The sequence below is a fragment of the Chelon labrosus genome (assembly GCF_963514085.1).
Source record: "Chelon labrosus genome assembly, chromosome: 14".
In the NCBI taxonomy this organism is placed as follows: domain Eukaryota; kingdom Metazoa; phylum Chordata; class Actinopteri; order Mugiliformes; family Mugilidae; genus Chelon; species Chelon labrosus.
Genome location: NC_140347.1, coordinates 28,449,784 through 28,466,405, shown reverse-complemented (window position 1 = coordinate 28,466,405; position 16,622 = coordinate 28,449,784). Strand labels below are relative to the sequence as shown.

Genomic DNA, 16,622 nt, shown 5'->3' with positions numbered 1-16,622 from the left:
ACCTTTCGCTATTAAATGTATACTAAATTTATATTTATATTCAGTCAATCTAACATTTATACTGACCATTCATTCATTATGTCACCACATGTTTTAACAATTTATTCATTACTTTCGGCAAGATAGCTCTTTTTTTTTTTTTTTTTTTACTTTTTCTCTCTCTTGTTCTCTTCTAACTGTATATTCATTACTTAGACTTGCTTTTTGCTACTTAGATTTTGTAATTCACTACATATGCTTTTGTTTCCCAGAAAACATAAAATTTATCTTTCTATGTACCCAATAAAAACTGCAGAAACACCACATGGGATACAAGTAAGAGTATTTCGAAAAACTTGGTGTTTGTTGCTCTTTAGCATGAGTCACCAGTTGAGCATGTAAAACTGGCCTCTGGCATTCATTTTTAATGCACATTAAGCCTATATGTTGTCACCAGTGTCAATGGAGAGACTCCACATATGTTTAATAGCAATACATAGATTTGTAAGACTTGTCAGTGGCATCCTCTCTTCACACAGCCCTCCCCTTCCTTCACTGTACTGTAGCATCCAGTGCTGGCGTTCTGTGCCAGAGGGTTTGGAATAACTGTGTGAAACAGTGACAGCTGTGAGGGAGTTCAAGTCTGGGGCAGAACGACACCAAACCACACCCACCATCCAGCAGAGTGGAGCGGTGTCAAGGGCAAGAATCTGCAACAGGTGCCCATCAAGCTCGGATTTGTACGCGTTCAGACAGTAGCAGGCACGGCCACTGCATTGTTGAGCTTGAGCATTTACAATGATTTCACTGTTGGCCAGGCTCAATGTGATCATTAACGCTGACTTTTTAAGGCCCCTCCTGGCCCAAAACGCCGAAATCATCACCATCTCATCCCCCTCCTCCTCCACTCACCCCCTTGCTGGGTGCCACCTCCCCACATGGGGCTGTGCCAGTATTTCAACTCAGGGTACACAGGTGGCTTTTTGGCATGATCATGCAGAATGTGTTTTGCACCCCTCCCTGGGGAGCTGGAGGTGTGTAGGGATAAGGGATCATACATGTCATGGCGATGTCCAGCCAAGGACCTAGCCATACACTGCCTGGCCAAAAAAAAAGTCGCCACCTGGATTTAAATAAGCAAATAGGTAGGAGCCTCCTGTTGGATAATTACTGCATGGGTGATTATCTTTCAGCTGGCAACAAGTTATTTAACCCCAACTGATGAAATGAGTAGCTTCTCTTATCTTAAACAACCATGTCGAAAGACACATCCCTTGGTCGTGGAAAAGGGCAGTGCTATGATGTGAGGTTGCTGCAGTTGGTCAGGTCTAGGTTCATCAACATTATGTGTCCAAAGAATGAGGTCAGCTACTTTAATATACTGAATGACCAGGTTATTCTTTCCTGATGGAAAGGGCATATTCCAAGATGCCATTTATGGCAATGCCAGGGTTCACGGGGCTCAGATTGTGAAAGAGTGGTTCAGGGAGCATGAGACATAATTTTCACACATGGATTAGCCACCACAGAGTCCAGACCTTAACCCCGTTGAGAATCTTTAGGATGTGCTGGAGAAGGCTTTGTGCAGTGGTCAGACTCTCCCATCATCAATACAAGATCTTGGTGACAAATGAATGCAACACTGGATGGAAATAAATCCTGTGACATTACAGAAGCTTATCGAAACTATGCCACAGCGAATGTGTACTGAAGCTAAAGGCGGTCCAATGAAATATTAGAGTGTGACCTTTTGTTTTGGTCAGGCAGTGTAAGATTCACTGTTATTCAGGTCGTTCAGTTATTGCAAGCATATACTGCAACAGAGGAATGAAAAACATTCAAGCAACTTGAGGTTGCCCAGTCACGTTACCGAGATTTTGTCTAAGTATAAACTTGACAAAGTGGATTTGTTATTAATATTCCCTTCGATATACATTTGAATGGATACGATACAATATAATACGTCACCATATGATACAATAAGATACGATACAATGCGACACAAAGTGATACGAAACAATACGATACAAGGTGATACAATACGATATAATGTCACAAAACGATACAATAAAAAAACGATACAATACGATACGATAAGTGATACGATACACCTTGTTACCCCCATGGGGAAATTTATCTTGGACTTTACAATAGAACTGATACCGTTATAACATAAAACAAAGAATAAACAGCTAAAAGGTAAACAACATAGATGGTTAACCAAAAGGAACAGAATCCTACAGGAATGTGAAGTGCCTGGGAAGAAGAGCAGAGAGAGACTCATGAGACAGGCAGGAGTTTTTGTAACCTGGGCACACTGGGAGCCACAGGTGCTCCAGATCACACAATCAGCTACCTGTAGAAGAGACAAACCAGAGATGACACCAGGGCTCATCACACATATAGCACATATAATACATCCAGTGGTTGTGAACCATTTACTGAACACCACAAAGCAATTTCACAATCCCTGCAGGGTTAGACAACATTGACAAGTGTTGCATGAGTGCAACACAGAATTTATAACCGCAGCTCAGTTGCAATACCTGCTCTATGTGGGAATTTATCGTTAGTTTTTACAAATTACAGCACAAATTACAAAACTTCAGCAAAATGTTTTTTTTTTTTTATACATATATATGAATGCTTTTCAGTGTGTATGGGTTAATGTACAAATGCATCAGTGCAAATCTGTGGTATCTTTCACATCATCTTTTAGTGGTCAACAAATTCAGAACTAATGAACTTTGCTCATTGGGTTCGTTGGTGATTCAAAATTGGCCGTTGGTGTGAGTGTGAATGGTTGTCTGTCTCTCTGTGTTAGCCCTGTGATAGACTGGAGACCTGCCCAGGGTGTACCCCGCCTCTCGCCCGTGACCCTTCACAGGACAAGAGGTTACAGAAGATGAATGAATGAATGAACATATTCAATGCCACTTCCAAACTTAATGAGATGTCATTCAGTCATTTTTAATTCTTTACTACTTCTTACTGATGTGCGTCTGCATTGGATATTCCATTCCCACATTAAGCAATTGTGCATAGTTTTTCTTCCATTCATGACTTGAATTATATATGAATGCATCTCTAAAGTAATCAATTAAAAACAAGGCTGAATCTTTTTTTAGCGCACGTCGCCCTCTGCTGTTAAAATTGTGACATTACAACAACGGCACAAAAAGAGTTTCAATGAAGACCAGCGAACACAGCAACTTTTTTTTCTTTTTTTAACACGCGATATAAATAAAGGACTAGGATTAGATTCATTTGTAATGTCAATCTTCCTTACATTTATGGGATTTTCATTTACATAACTTGAAAAATGAATAAAAATACATTACAGTCACCAAAAAGCAGCAATCTGCCATGTTCAGCCTAAAACAGGAGATTCCTGGAATAAGGAAGTGGGCCCACCTTAGTTCAGGACTGCAGAGGTGAGGGAGTGGCCACCTGCCACCTTCGGCTCGACTAACAGTGTGAGAGACAAACTGTCAGGCCTGGGCTCTCCGAGAGGAATTACACTTTCTGCTAAGCTTTTATTCTTCAGGGAGTTGAATCAGAAACAGGTAAGAGCCGAGTTTATCTGATGTCTATGTTCATGTCAGTACTGGGATTTCCAACTTCTCTTGAGGTGACTTGAACTAAGACAAGTGTCTGGAACAGGACCCACAGTTGTAGAGGTTAATGAAATAAACAGACAGGCCTGCATGTAAACGAGTGCATGAGCGCGGGAGTCAGGATTGTTTAGTTTCCCATTTCATAAACAACTTATAGTTTTACTTTTTAAAAGATTAGTTTTATTACTGTTGGTAGGTTGGTGCAAAATGTGAAACCTGCCTTCGAAGTTTGTTCACTTTGTATTATCAAGATAATCCATTGATTCTAACGGCACAAGCTGAAGAACTAACTGCCGTTTTCTCCCCAGAGAGAGGAGTTTGTTCATTATCTAAGCATGTCTGTGCAGGTGAAGAGGCAGCCTGCCGCATTCCACTGCCTGGGGTCATGACGTTGCAATATGCAGACCCTCAGCACAAACCCTGTTTAGATAGCAGGGCTGTCTGAATGCCTGAGTGGAGGAACACTGACCGAGAAAACAGGCCAACTCACAATAAGTGCTGCAGTTTTCTAACATATAGTGGAACTTCACAAGAGAAGAAGCAACTCCCTTTTTAATTTATTTACCTGTCAACAATGCCCTAGATTTGAAGCTGATTTATTAAAAACTAATTTAGCTCCAATAACCTTTTAAAGAAAACATCAAAAAAAAAGTAAAAAGACACAATAGTTGGTTAGATAACGTGACTGCTGAAGGTTTTCCTATAATGCCAGTACCCAGAAACACCATCTGATGACACTTTAGGATGGAATGGATATTAACACTGTCAGGAGTGCGTGTCATGACACATTTTGGCAGTGTCTGGTGCAACATCTTTCATTGCGCCACTGTGCAGTTTACTAAGAAATACAGCAGAGAGAGCGTGGAAGGCCGAACCTGAGAAGAAGCTGTAGCATGACAAAAAAAAAAGAAAAAGGATTTTAGACACTAGTTAAAAAAGATCTAGCCTCACAATCACAGTTTTTAACATAAACAAAGAATCTTGATATACCGTACATGGCTCAGATGGGATGGTCTAGCTATATAAATGACATCAACACAACACATTTCCGCTCAGCAATTTGTTGCTATTTATCTACTGTAATGTACTGTAATGATTCATTATAAATCATTTAATCGATTTGTCATTTTGTCCCTAAGATGTAAAAAATTAAAAAAGCAAATAATAATAAATTAAAACCTTAAAGTGACATCTTTAGATATCCTGTGAAATAAATAAACCCCTGTTGAAATCAAAATAGTAATAACATGTATCATGGGTCATCGGATCATGCCACCTACCTCATATTCAGTCAATATCATAATTCATTCACTCATTCATTCATCTTGTGCAACTGCTTGTCCTGTAAAGGGTCGCGGGGGGGGGGGGGGGGGGGGGGGGGGCTATCCCAGCTGTCATCGGGCAAGAGGCGGGGTACACCCTGGACAGGTCTCCAGTCTATCGTAGGGCTCAGTATCATAATATTTTAACTTTATCTATTTAGATTTATTAAGTTTAGGGGTTTTTTTTTCTGAATGAATGAATGAAGTATATTCCTCCTATGCAAAGGGCATCGGTCCATCAATGTGGCCAGGACACATTGTGCGTTCACACTTTCTACAACAGTGTGCTCTGAATAATCGGATCTCAAATGCATCTTTAATGTGTCTTGGGTGTGTCGCCACCTGTGCTTTAGGCTGGTCACAAGAGCATCAGGGTGCATGTTAATACCAGGTCTGAGTATGGCCTAAGACGACATTCACAGATGACAGTGGTTGATGTTCATCTATTGTGTCGTATCTGTTTTGCCCTGGATGCATGTTGTGTTGGATTATTAGTGGTAGGTAATTAAATAGCAGCTTGAAAATGCATTTTATTTTAACCAGTCTTTAAATGTAAAAGAAGATTGTGTTAAAAATGGTTTCATCAATTCGTATGATTGAATTAATGCTACTTCAAAAATAGTTTTAGGAAGAACTGAGAGACTGAGCAGTTAGAATTGTTTCCATGGCATGAAAGAGGGAATAAATACAAAAACACATTTTCCTAGATATATCATCTTGAATAGTTTATCAAGGAACTTTACAAACCAACTGAAAATAATCAGCAGCATAGTGTTAGCTTCAATACCTATCTAAATTGCGCTTAATTTAAAATGTTCTTAAACTTTGCGTGGAGCTAAGGGTAGTTTCAGACACGACCCTGCTGTGTAGTGGAAATTATTTCCCCAAGACTGTATTGCAAACTGTATTGCAAAATGACCTTTCCTTGTAACGTCCTCTTTTCTATAATACAGCCTTGTTTAAAGCTTCCCCACTAGTGGAATTTAATTCTTATTTATCGCCTCCAAATCAGTCCCTGTCTCTCACCCAGAACACACACATCCGTTCAAACAATGACAGCAGCAATATACGGGAGTATTTCCTGAACTAGACAAAGATTTGGTAATGAATATTCTTGTTTATTGTCCCGCTGAGGCCTGTGTTGTGGCTGAGTGCTGAAAGAGTTAGTTTTCCCTCCACCTCAGTCTGAGTTTGCGATAAAAAATCTCCCTGGGGAACAGTTGTTACCATAACAACTCAAGTGCCAGCATGACAGTGTGAGAGAAGCAACAACACGGTGTGCCTGGCAAGTGTCGTTTTTTTGTTGGAGTGCTCTTACCAACAAGCAGAAGAAAGGACTTCGTGGCTGGCTGTGGTTTTAATTGGGGTTTTTTGCACAAAATTGTTCAGAGCTTTATGTTTGCGTCCTTTTTGAGCACTTTGTCTGCTTGATATGGCTGTTCTAGTCCTGTAAAACTGCTTAGTGATGTGATCATTTATATATGATTTACACCGATTAAGCATAACATTATGACCACCTTCCTAATATTGTTCAGGTCTCCCTTGTGCCTCCAAAACAGTTGTGACTCATCAGAGAATGGACATGGTCCTTCTGAGGGTGTCCTGTGGTGTCTGGCAACAGAATATTGTCAGTAGGGGCCATTGGGTCCTATGGGTTGAGGGGAGGGGCCTCTGTGGATCATCCCACAGATACTTGATCAGTTTGGGATCTCGTGAATTTGGAGGCCAGGTCAACACCTTGTGCTGTTCTTCATGTTTTTTGAGTTGTTCCTAAAGTGTTTTTGTGTGTGTGTGTCTGTGTCAGGCTGCATCCTGCTGGGGATGGCTGCTGCCATCAAGGAGTGTCATTGCTATGGGGTGGGGGTGCCTGGTCTGGTTCTAGGTGGGTGCTACATGTCTAAGTGACATCCACATGAATGCCAGGTCTAAAAGTTTCCCAGCAGAACATTGTATTGTCACAAGATGGTCAATGTTATTTACTTCTCCTGTCAGTGGTCTTAATGTTATGGCTGATCAGTGTATATATAAATATTAAATCTTGTCTAAAACAAAAATAAAGTCAGAAAAATCTAGATTTAATGTCAAAGATGATTAGATGATATAAACAAGACAGCAATCTAATTGGGCTTTGTAAAGCAGCAACTATCATCATTGATTCTTCTGATTAGTTTGTTTTGAGCTACAAAATGTGTGTAAATTGCCTGTTACAATAACCTAAAGACACATTTTTGGATAAAGACAGAGAGATTTTAATTTCTAATCATGTAAGAGAAAGAAAAGCAGCAAACTGTGCAGAATTAACTAAGAAGTGTTTTTAATTTTGTCTAATAAATTACTGAAATGAGTTTATATCCAAATGTACCTCTGATTGTAGCTTTCTGTACAATGGACATAGTTTGCATGGCTTTTAAAAACAGTATTTGTGTTTGCTGCGAGAGAACCTCTTCGTCTCTTTGCCTCTTTGTTCTGGGTTTTAGTGTTTGAGTGTAAGAAACCCAAATACTACACAAAGATCTCAATCACTTGTTAACTGAACCGCGCCAGAGGTCATAGGACATTCAGCAGGGGCACAGAAAACATGAGCAGTAATTCTTATGGTTTAGACTCGTATACACTTGTTTCTGTCTGTTTCTTCCCCCAGCTTCTTCTCTGCTGTTTTACATAGTTTACCATTTGATCTTCAATATGTACTATGGAATTAGCCTGTCAGCTCCCCATTCATCTTTCCCTCAGAGACAAGATACATGTGAAATATTTTGGCACAGGGGATTTTGCAATCTTGTCTAAGCGTTTGCAGCAGCTGTAGTCAATGTATATAAGTCACTATGTTTACTCGTTGTGTCTACCACGTGAGCCAAGGAATGTATTTGTGTATCCAGGCCCCTGCACACTTTTCATCTGTGGATGTCTTTTTTCTTCGAAGCGATTTTCACCCTGTCACACCTAAGTGGCGCAACATGCTTCTCACTCTGTCTTTTCCTTTCTCTCTTTTTCACTACACGCACACACTTACACACAAACGCACTCACAGAGCCCTGCTGGGGAATTCATGGCCTCAGGCTAACAAAACACAACCCAGCAGCGGCGGAGAGTCCGAGAGAAACTACCAGAGCACAGCTCCCTCACGGCGAACTAACAGCATGGAGCCACAGTTATGAGGAAACACTTTTGTGACAGTGGAAAGGCATGTTTCTGGTGGACAGTGCTGCGAGGCGGGCAGCTGGCAGAAATCTCATAGTTGCAGCAGGGGTGTTAACAAGACTGTTGTTAAGTATTTAGCTCGCTCATACTCTGTTTGCTGAGTCAACATGTCCTCAAGTGTTTTTGATTGACCTGGCAGAATCTTAAGGTAAGAGCAGCTCTCAGTGTATTTTTTATTTATTTTTTTTATTTATTTTTTTCATCAGGTTGGTTGCTGCCAATGTCAGTATTGTGTAAAAGTTTATAGTACGTGTATGTTTTTTTAACTAGAGAACAAATCTGAGGTGTATCTTTGTATAGCTGTGTGCTTTTTTTTAGCTGCTATCTTTTATGATCACCAACCATGTTTATTCAAACCAAGTGGTCTGAGCAGAATTTACTTTTGTTGGGACAGCTATCTCACGAGGGAATTGGTATACATTTTTCGCAATACACTTATAACTTTCTGAGCATTAGATGTGAAGATTAATACCACTGCCATGTCTGTCTGCTAAATTTAATGCTGGAGCCAGGAGGTAGTTAGCGTAGCTTAGCACAAAGACTGAAAACAGGGGGAAACAACGAGCAGAGACTCCAGGAAGTGACTGCTCGCAACCAAGAAAGACTTTGATACTTCTAGTGCGTTCATGTGCTCCTGGATGTTCCCATTTCCCAAACGTTGTTTTTCTGATTTCCATGTGTTCACGTGCTTTTAATGTGGATTCATGAAGCTGGAATGGATAGTTTGGCATTCCTTCCAACAGTCTGCAATTAAAATAAATAAATAAATAAAACGTGAAATGAAGAACAAGTTAAAACCAATCAAACAGGAAAGCATGGTGGTGGCAGCATCTTGCTATTGGGATGATTCTTAGTGACAGGGACCCTGGTAAGCACTGAGGGAACATTTCCATTCATTCAAAAGTTGAGCTGGCTTCAGCGTTTTTCCGTGCCCCAATGAACCCAATCATTTGTTTCACCAGGTCATTGATAAACAGTGGATGACATAACACGCTTAATGACAAGAGTATTCCTCATTCTGTCAAATTATTAATTTCTGGATTCTTTTCATCTCATCCCTAAATGTAAAACAAACCAAAACATGTGGCTAGCGCTAAGAAGCTACAACGTGGGTTGGTCGGTATCTCTCGTCATGGTTTCAGGTGGTCTGCAGGGTTGTTGCCTATGGATAATGGTTTGTTGTCCCTGGTTGTCCATATTGTATTTTCACCAGTTGTTTAATGATTTGTAAGTTACACTATATTCAGATTCAGGGAAAAGCCATTTTTTTTCCCTCGTAGATGATACAAGTCTCTACACCTTCACAGTTTTGCTTAATGAATCACACAGACCCTCATTTGAAAAGACAGTTGGGAAAGAATGTAATCAGCGGATCTCAGGATATAACGATGTGATTCATAACAGCCACGTGGCACGAGATCACAGCGTTAATGAACCATAGCATGAGTGTAGTACTATGATGAAGCAAAGTCACAGAACAGAGTGTACTCTTGTGGTAAGGATGCAGTATCAACATTGCTCAGTACGGACAGGTTTTAGTCTTGAAAAGCAGTGTTATTCATATTTCTTTTTTTAAAATTGTTGTATTTTTTCTTTTTCTGTTGATAGGATGATGTGGATGTGATGATGCCGAACCAACCTTGACAATGTACGAGGTGATGTCCGGTGAGACTCTGTCTTGGAAGGTGCCCAGTCCAAGGCAGAGTGCCACAGAGTCCAGCCCTGAGGAGCACTTTACTGGGGAAGGAGGGCCTGTCAAAATCCTTAAAGTTTGCTTCTCTACCAACAATAACCTGGGCAAGAACTTCAAGCTGGTCAAATGTGACAGTTCCTGGCAGATTAGGGTGAGTAAAGCAATTGAAAAAACATGGTGCGAGGAGTTGGGAAGGAGGAAATCTTAGCTCATCTGAGATAGTGTTGTTACAAAATTAAGGAGCTTTAGCCAGAAAAAATGTTTTGTTTGGCTTCCTCTGCAAAAATATTCCAGTTCTCTCTCAGCTTGCAGAAACAACAGAAGTAAAAGTTTAAAATGTTATTCCCAGGTTTTGATAAAGAAGAGATGACTAAAAATCCCTGATACAAACTTGAATCTCTCCTTTAGGCCATCATTCGTTCAATTCTGATCAGCGGTCGACTAGGGCCAAACATCGAACATACAGGATGCTACGGTCTCCTGCTGAAACACCTGAAGTCCGAGGAGCTTCACTGGTTGCACCCAGATCTGACTATAGGAGAGGTGGAACAACGCTACGAGAGCCATCACGTGGAAGCCGAGTGGAGGTACTGTTACTGATGGATTATTAGGAAGTTAATCTCTGATTTTACACAGTAGAGTCAAATGTCTGTTAAATCTGATGAATGTTTTCCTCTTGAGTACAGGTATGACCTTCGCATCAGATACATTCCCGTCAATTTCCTGGATAAATTCAAAGATGACAGATCTACCTTTCTGTATTTTTACCAGCAGGTAACTGCAATCTGTATCTGCACTGTTTTTGTTATTATTGCACCAAAGTGTTTTTGCTGCTACAAGATTCACTTCTTGTCATAACTTTCTGTTAAAATCATGAAGTGTTCTGTAGGCACTACTGTTATTTTGTCAATAAGGCCATTGGTACTCTTATTATTTCAGTTTTTTCCAAGCAAACCCCCATCTATTTATTTGTAAACATATAGTGGATTTTTGTACTTGTGTGGCATAACCAGGGGTGTGGTGCTATTTGTAATGGAGCGCTGCTATGACGCATGCAAGTTGTGGCTTGTTATGTAACTGCTGTTCTTATGTCAAAGGGTGACATACATTAGTCAACTATAACTGACAACATTATCACAGCTTAGACTGACTTTATGAATGGTTTATCATAAACAGGTTAACTAGATGCCTGACTAGGGACAAAATGCTTGGCGTTCAAGTGTTGACTTTGGCCATGAGATGTGAGAATGCCATTGAAAGGCACGTTTAGCAAGCTAATGACTAGGTAACTTACTGTAATAAAATGTAAAGGGATAATGAAAGAATGAGACCATCAGGGATATCAGAATATTACCATTTGCCTCAGCCATATTATAAAAGAGCGACCTTGGACCTTTTTGATCTTCCCAAGAATTTCTGCTTACAAGGTTGTGAATACTACAAGATGAAACCCTTCATATGCACTTTTCTCATAAACATGGTAACACAACCTCATTTGAAGGCAGAATAAATCTATATTTTCTCAGTATCTTGTTATCTGTCAAATGGCTATTACATGGCAGACAGTGAGACAATAATTGAGCCATTTTTCTAAATAAATGAGCTGTAACCTGACTTGAGGCCTCACCACTGATAACCTCCAGCATTAGAAGTAATGAATGAAGTACAGGCACAAATAAAGTTGTTGTATTATTTTGTATTTTATTGTGAGAGAGTTCTAGTAGTAGTAGCAATAGTAGATTAAAGCTGCAAGCAGCGTTGAACGGGCCCTCGCCCCCCACGCCAGTCGGCGTCCGGCAAGGACGGGGTCACCGCAGATCTCAGGGGATACAGTGGAGTAACAATGCACCGTGGCACGATAGCTAACAGTTCTCCAATGACAGGCAAAGTCTTCTTGCTTCAAGGATTTATTTTGTCACTCCCAATTGAAGTTTACCGTAAAACTGAAATACATACAGCAAAAGATGATTAAATATAAAATTAAGAATATATCTTAAGTATCTCTAAGTATCTCTTACTTCTCTTTACATCTAGTAAAGACTGACAAATACTGTTAATTTATGTACATATACAACTACCTCCCCTTAGTTTACTATTCTATATTTTTATTCAGTCTATATTTTTTATTTTTATTTTATTGTATTTCTCTATCGGTGTACATTACACTTATAGGCTATTGCTTACCTTGTGTGCAAACTACTGTTTACTGTAGTACTATATATTTTTTACTACTGGCTGCAGGTACAACAATACATTACACTGTGCATTGTACTATGTATAACTGTGCATGGGACAAATAAAACCTGCCTATCTACCTATCTATCTACCTATCTATCTATCTACCTACATATCTATCTATCTATCTATCTATCTATCTATCTACCTACATATCTATCTATCTATCTATCTATCTACCTACATATCTATCTATCTATCTATCTATCTACCTACATATCCATCTATCCATCCATCGATCTATCTATCTCTATCTGTAACAACGATGAATAAACTCCGCTAGCTTAATGCTAACGTACAATGCGAAACACCATAGACAGGCTAACGGAACTAGCATCGCCATAGCGGCGGCAACACCAAACTCTTTTGAATGTATTCTCTCCGTGGCATCAACAAACAGTTGTATAATTATTCTCTCTGTGTCATCAAAGTATGTTAAAACAGCTAAAATCATCATTACACGTTTAAACAACACACACACACACACTAAAAGCCAGCCAGCAGAGAGAAATGCTTTGGCTCCATCTGCTGGACAAAGTAGCGAACTACGTGTGCACTGATGATGAAATGAGGGAGCAAGAGCAACTTTTCACTTTCACTACCATAAAAGGCCCTAAAGTTTAACGAAAACTCACAATCTTCGCAGGGAGTGACCATGAAGATCATAAGTATGTCGTGATAACATCTGAAAACAATAAAAATCCGCCCGACAGGAATGGCAGCTCATACAACAGACTCTATTTAAAATCAGACATTTCCTGCCCACAATAGGTGGCGCTACAATAATTGCATGAATACTGACATATGGATGTGTTCAGTTAGGGACCAGTAACAATACTGTAAAGTTTCATGCACTTTGGACTGAATTAAAGCACGTTTAAAGCACGTTTAATGCAACTTCCTGTTTCATGGCGCGTCAAAAAAACTGTCAGGGGCCAGCAGACCCACGCCACATCGACGAAAAGTCAACAAAAAATATGCTTATGTTCATCAAGTGTTCAACTACCTAATTCCATAGTTTTTAAAGTCAATCTGATAGGTTTAATGCCTTAAAAAAAATTGATGATTAATTCCAATTTTCTCCAATTTTCTCCAATTTTCACACTTTTAATCAAAATAGCAGACTTCCTGTTGGGTTTAGAATATGGCTCCAAGAGACTTTTTTGTGCGTCCTGGGATGTTACATATACGTGACATGTTTCCAGATTTTTAGACGCAACGGGCTTCAGGGGCTGGTCCGTAGAAAATCCGTAGGTGGCGCTATAGAGCCATTTTGCCACGCCCGTGCTCGAGGCCCTGATACATTACAATTTTCGGGCAAACGAATCTTTGCGCCAATTTTCAGAACTTTTCCGGCATGTTTAGGCATGCGTAGGATTTTCTAAAGATCCTGGAAAATAATAATAATAATAATTAAAGCTGCAAGCAGCGTTGAACGGGCCCTCGCAATCCATGCCAGTCGGCGTCCGGCAAGGACGGGGTCACCGCAGATCTCAGGGGAAACAGAGGAGTAACAATGCACCGTGGCACGATAGCTAACAGTTCTACAATGAGAGGCAAAGTCTTCTTGCGTCAAGGATTTATTTTGTCACTCCCAATTGAAGTTTACCGTGAAACTAAAATACATACAACAAAAGATGATTAAATATAAAATTAAGAATATATCTTAAGTATCTCTAAGTATCTCTTACTTCTCTTTACATCTAGTAAAGACTGACAAATAGGCCTACTGTAAATGTATACATATACAACTACTCCCCCTTTAAGTTTACTACTCTATATTTTTATTTTTATTTTATTTTATTTCTCTACCAGTTACACTTATAGGCTATTGCTTACCTTTTGTGCAAACTACTGTTTACTGTAGTACTATATATTTTTTACTACTGGCTGCAGGTACAACAATACATTACACTGTGCATTGTACTATGTATAACTGTGCATGGGACAAATAAAACCTATCTATCTATCTATCTCTATCTATAACAACGAAGAATAAACTCCGCTAGCTTAATGCTAATGTACAATGCGAAACACCATAGACAGGCTAACGGAACTAGCATCGCCATAGCGGCGGCAACATCGAACAACGGCGACCTTCTTATAAGTATGCTTATAATTATTGCTTACATTGTGTGCAAACTACTGTTTACTGTAGTACTTATACATTTTATATATTTTTTTTACTACTGGCTGCAGGTACAACAATACATTTCACTGTGCATTGTACTATGTATAACTGTGCATGTGATAAATAAAACCTATCCATCTATCTATCTATCTATCTATCTATCTATCTCTCTCTATCTATCTCTCTATCGATCTATAACAACGACGGATAATCTCCGCTAGCTTAATGCTAATGTACAATGCGAAACACCATAGACAGGCTAACGGAACTAGCATCGCCGTAGCGGCGGCAACATCAAACGACCGCGACCTTATATAAGCAGGTTACAGCAACACACATGACTACGCATTTATAATACTCACAGATATATGTTCTCTTAACTCCTGAACGATCATTAAGGCTGAAGTTTAGCTGCAAAACGACTTCTTCTCTTGAAACTACTACAATTGCAATCGCCACACTGCCACCCTCAGGTGGAGACGTGCATGCCAGAAGCGGCAGCACAGATAGTCTCGGCTCTGATTTAGTCTATATTTTTATTTTTATTTTATTGTATTTCTCTATCGGTGTACATTACACTTATAGGCTATTGCTTACCTTGTGTGCAAACTACTGTTTACTGTAGTACTATATATTTTTTACTACTGGCTGCAGGTACAACAATACATTACACTGTGCATTGTACTATGTATAACTGTGCATGGGACAAATAAAACCTACCTATCTACCTATCTATCTACCTATCTATCTATCTACCTACATATCTATCTATCTATCTATCTATCTATGTATCTATCTATCTACCTACATATCCATCTATCCATCCATCTATCTATCTATCTCTATCTATAACAACGATGAATAAACTCCGCTAGCTTAATGCTAACGTACAATGCGAAACACCATAGACAGGCTAACGGAACTAGCATCGCCATAGCGGCGGCAACACCAAACTCTTTTGAATGTATTCTCTCCGTGGCATCAACAAACAGTTGTATACTTATTCTCTCTGTGTCATCAAAGTATGTTAAAACAGCCTCACCAATCATTAGAAGTTTAACCAACACACACACACACACTGACATTCAGCCAGCAGAGAGAAATACTTTGGCTCCATCTGCTGGACAAAGCAGCGAACTACGTGTGCACTGATGATGAAATGAGGAAGAAAGAGCAACTTTTCACTTTCACTACCATAAAAGGCCCTAAAGTTTAACGAAAACTCACAATCTTCGCAGGGAGTGATCATGAAAATCATAAGTATGTCGTGATAACATCTGAAGACAATAAAAATCATCCCGACAGGAATGGCAGCTCATACAACAGACTCTATTTAAATCAGACATTTCCTGCCCACAATAGGTGGCGCTACAATAATTGCATGAATATTGACATATGGATGTGTTCAGTTAGGGACCAGTAACAATGCTGTAAAGTTTCATGCACTTTGGACTGAATTAAAGCACGTTTAAAGCACGTTTAATGCAACTTCCTGTTTCATGGCGGGTCAAAAAAACTGTCAGGGGCCATTAGACCCACGCCACATCGACGAAAAGTATATGCGCCTATTTTAGTTTTTGTTCATCGAGATTCCAACTACCTAATTCCATAGTTTTGAAGTCAATCTGATAAAATTTAATACCTCATTTACAATCTCTAAGAAACGCTGTTTTTGTCCAATTTTCACAAATTTTCACACTTTTAATCAAAATAGCAGACTTCCTGTTGGGTTTAGAATATGGCTCCAAGAGACTTTTTTGTGCGTCCCGGGATGTTACATATATGTGACACATTTCCAGATTTTTAGACGCAACGGGCTTCAGGGGCTGGTCCGTAGAAATTTTGTAGGTGGCGCTACTGAGCCATTTTGCCACGCCCGTGCTCGAGGCCCTGATACATTACAATTTTCGGGCAAACGAATCTTTCTGCCAATTTTCAGGACTTTTCGTGCATGTTTAGGCATGCGTAGGATTTTCTAAAGTTCCTGAAAAATAATAATAATAATAAGAAACAGTACGAAAACAATAGGGTCCTTGCACTTCGTGCTCGGGCCCTAATAATAATAATAATTAAAGCTGCAAGCAGCGTTGAACGGGCCCTCGCAATCCACGCTTGTCGGCGTCCGGCAAGGACGGGGTCACCGCAGCTCTCAGGGGATACAGTGGAGTAACAATGCACCGTGGCACGATAGCTAACAGTTCTCCAATGAGAGGCAAAGTCTTCTTGCTTCAAGGATTTATTTTGTCACTAAATTTATGTACATATACAACTAGCCCCCCTCTGAGTTTACCAGTCTATATTTTTATTTTTATTTCATTTTATTTCTCTGTGTACATTACACTTATATTGCTTACCTTGTGTGCAATCTACTGTTTACTGTAGTAGTACTTATATATATTTTTATTTACTTCTGGCTGCAGGTACAACAATACATTTCACTGTGC

At 39.6% G+C, this 16,622-nt stretch overlaps 1 protein-coding gene across 2 annotated transcripts in view; it reads left to right on the top strand.

Annotated features, from left to right (window-relative positions):
• Positions 1-3,399: 3,399 nt before the first annotated feature.
• Positions 3,400-16,622, top strand: part of ptk2bb (protein tyrosine kinase 2 beta, b) — a 28,242-nt gene continuing 15,019 nt past the window's right edge. For both annotated transcript variants that reach the window (XM_084559851.1, XM_084559850.1), the window contains exons 1-4: positions 3,400-3,545; positions 9,728-9,963; positions 10,221-10,399; positions 10,499-10,586. In XM_084559851.1, coding sequence (XP_084415977.1) covers positions 9,766-9,963; positions 10,221-10,399; positions 10,499-10,586 — 465 coding nt within the window. In that variant the 5' untranslated portion in view covers positions 3,400-3,545; positions 9,728-9,765. The remainder of the gene's footprint in view (positions 3,546-9,727; positions 9,964-10,220; positions 10,400-10,498; positions 10,587-16,622) is intronic.